This window comes from Pongo abelii, chromosome 3 (genome assembly GCF_028885655.2).
Source record: "Pongo abelii isolate AG06213 chromosome 3, NHGRI_mPonAbe1-v2.0_pri, whole genome shotgun sequence".
Lineage (NCBI taxonomy): Eukaryota > Metazoa > Chordata > Mammalia > Primates > Hominidae > Pongo > Pongo abelii.
Genome location: NC_071988.2, coordinates 210,343,663 through 210,345,999, shown reverse-complemented (window position 1 = coordinate 210,345,999; position 2,337 = coordinate 210,343,663). Strand labels below are relative to the sequence as shown.

General features: G+C 45.8%; 1 protein-coding gene across 1 annotated transcript; it reads right to left on the bottom strand.

Annotated features, from left to right (window-relative positions):
- Nucleotides 1–1,098: 1,098 nt before the first annotated feature.
- LOC100447051 (peroxiredoxin-6-like) lies at nucleotides 1,099–2,137 on the bottom strand. The gene is made up of 2 exons (XM_054554876.2): nucleotides 1,931–2,137; nucleotides 1,099–1,595 (listed from the first exon to the last, which is right to left on the bottom strand). The coding sequence occupies exons 1-2, from the start codon at nucleotides 2,135–2,137 to the stop codon at nucleotides 1,125–1,127; spliced, it is 678 nt and encodes a 225-aa protein (XP_054410851.1). The 3' UTR covers nucleotides 1,099–1,124.
- Between the last annotated feature and the right edge of the window lie 200 nt (nucleotides 2,138–2,337).

Genomic DNA, 2,337 nt, shown 5'->3' with positions numbered 1-2,337 from the left:
ACTTTCAGTCATTCTCTCTTCCTTTCACATCGTGTACTCTTTCATGTACACATCATCAGAAAGCAGACTGATAAAGGCACACCCTGTGTGAAAGGCACATGGCACTAGGATTGCTCACACCTGCTACACCTCCTTGGAAGCCAAGGGAAGCCTTTTCTGCAGTCGCCCCATTTTGATAGAAACTTATCACAATTTTTTTTTTTTTGAGACGAAGTCTTGCTCTGTTGCCCAGGTTGGAGTGCAGTGGCGCGATCTCGGCTCACTGCAAGCTCCACCTCCCAGGTTCATGTCATTCTCCTGCCTCAGCCTCCTGAGTAGCTGGGACTACAGGTGCCCGCCACCACGCCTGGCTAACTTTTTGTATTTTTAGTAGAGACGGGGTTTCACTGTGTTAACCAAGATGGTCTGGATCTCCTGACCTTGTGATCCACCCCGCCTGCCTCCCAAAGTGCTAGGATTACAGGTGTGAGCCACTGCGCCTGGCCACAAAAATTTTTTTTTATAGCAAAATATTTAAAGGTCTCTTCCCTTGTTCTTCACTTCAGTTATCTACTAGAAAGGTACAGAATTAAAAAGTTTTTTTTCTCCCAGCTATGATCCAAACAATATTAAAGAACATCTGGCTTACTCTAAGTTCCTGGGTTTTATTCTTGGATATTTACAGAGGAGTTGAACCTCAAGTTCTGCCACTCTTCAAAATGCGTGACTGAAGACAGGTTGTGATAGGACAGTTAAAAAAATTGATAGTCATTCTCTGATGGAGGGAAAAATTGATAGTCATTCTCTGATGGACGGAAGCAAGCTTTCTCAGCCATCAACAAATATGACCTCATTGGTCACAAGCCCTGCAGAGATCCAACAAGATTTGAGTTTTAAATACAGAACATATTTCAAAGAGAACCAGTAGAGAGTGCTGATGTATGAACAGAATTGAATGCTGGTGAAGACAGAGTGTAAAGAATCCCAAGAAACTTTTAGTGCCAGTTTTCGTTTAATAAGCCAATAGTATAGAAACCTAAAAACCTTGGTGTGATGACACCAGGATGTTTTTATGGAATTGCAGCAGGAAAACATGATCAGCAGCGGATGTCCTCTGGCTCACAGCACCAACTTCTCCAAGAGACTTAAGGCTGGGGTGTGGAGCAGAGGTATTTCTTGCCAGATGGGAGCTCCTTGGTGAAGACTCCTTTCAGGAAAAGTTTTTTGGCCTCCTCTTCAGGAATCATTGGAAGGACCATGACACTATCCCCATCCTTCCAATCAACTGGGGTGGCAACCCTCTTTTCTGCTGTCAGCTGGAGAGAGGTGGCTACCCTGAGAATATCATCAAAGTTCCTGCCAGTGGTAGCTGGGTAGATGATATACAGCTTCAGCTTCTTATCAGGACCAATAACAAACACCACACGAGCTGTCACAGGCATGTCCTTTTCATCCTTCTCTGCTGGATCGAGCATGCCCAACAGGATGAAAAGGTCCCAATTCTTATCATCGATGATGGGAAAAGGTAACTTTTCTGTGGGTTCTTCACCATTGTAAGCATTGATATCCTTGCTCCAGGCAAGATGGTCCTCAACATGGTCTATTGAAAGGGCAATCTGCTAGGTGCAGTGGCTCACACCTGTAATCCCAGCACTTTGGGAGGCTGAGGTGGGCAGATCATGAGGTCAGGAGTTCAAAACCAGCCTGACCAACATGGTGAAACCCCGTCTCTACTAAAGATACAAAAATTAGCTGGGCGTGGTGTCACGCACCTGTAGTCCCAGCTACTCAGGAGGCTGAGGCAGGAGAATTGCTTAAATCCAGGATGCAGAGATTGCAGTGAGCCGAGATTGCAGTGAGCCAAGATTGCACCACTGCACTCCAGCCTGGGCGACAGAGCAAGATTCCGTCTCAAAAAAAGAAAAATAAAAAGAAAGAAAAAAGAAAGGGCAATCAACCTCACATTCCTCTTGGCAAATTCTGGTGCCAGTTTTGCAGCTCTGCCAAGCTCTGTGGAGCACACTGGGGTAAAGTCCCGAGGGTGAGAGAAGAGAATGCCCAGTGAGTTTCCTAGAAAGTCCTGGAAACAGATGCGGCCGGTGGTGGTATTGGCCTCAAAGTTGGGGGCCACATCCCCAAGAAGCCGACCTCCGGGCATAGCGGTGGTGGTGACGAGGAGGCGCAGCTCGGACAGCAACCAACCCGGTGGTTCTGACGAAGAAGATATTGTGTATTCACATACAGAAGTCATACGGAGTTTTAAGATAAAACAGAAGCCTTCAAAGAAAAATTAGTCCTGTGATAGCATATTTTACTGTACCACTAGAGGAAACCCTTAGAAAATTTGCCAAGCATTAT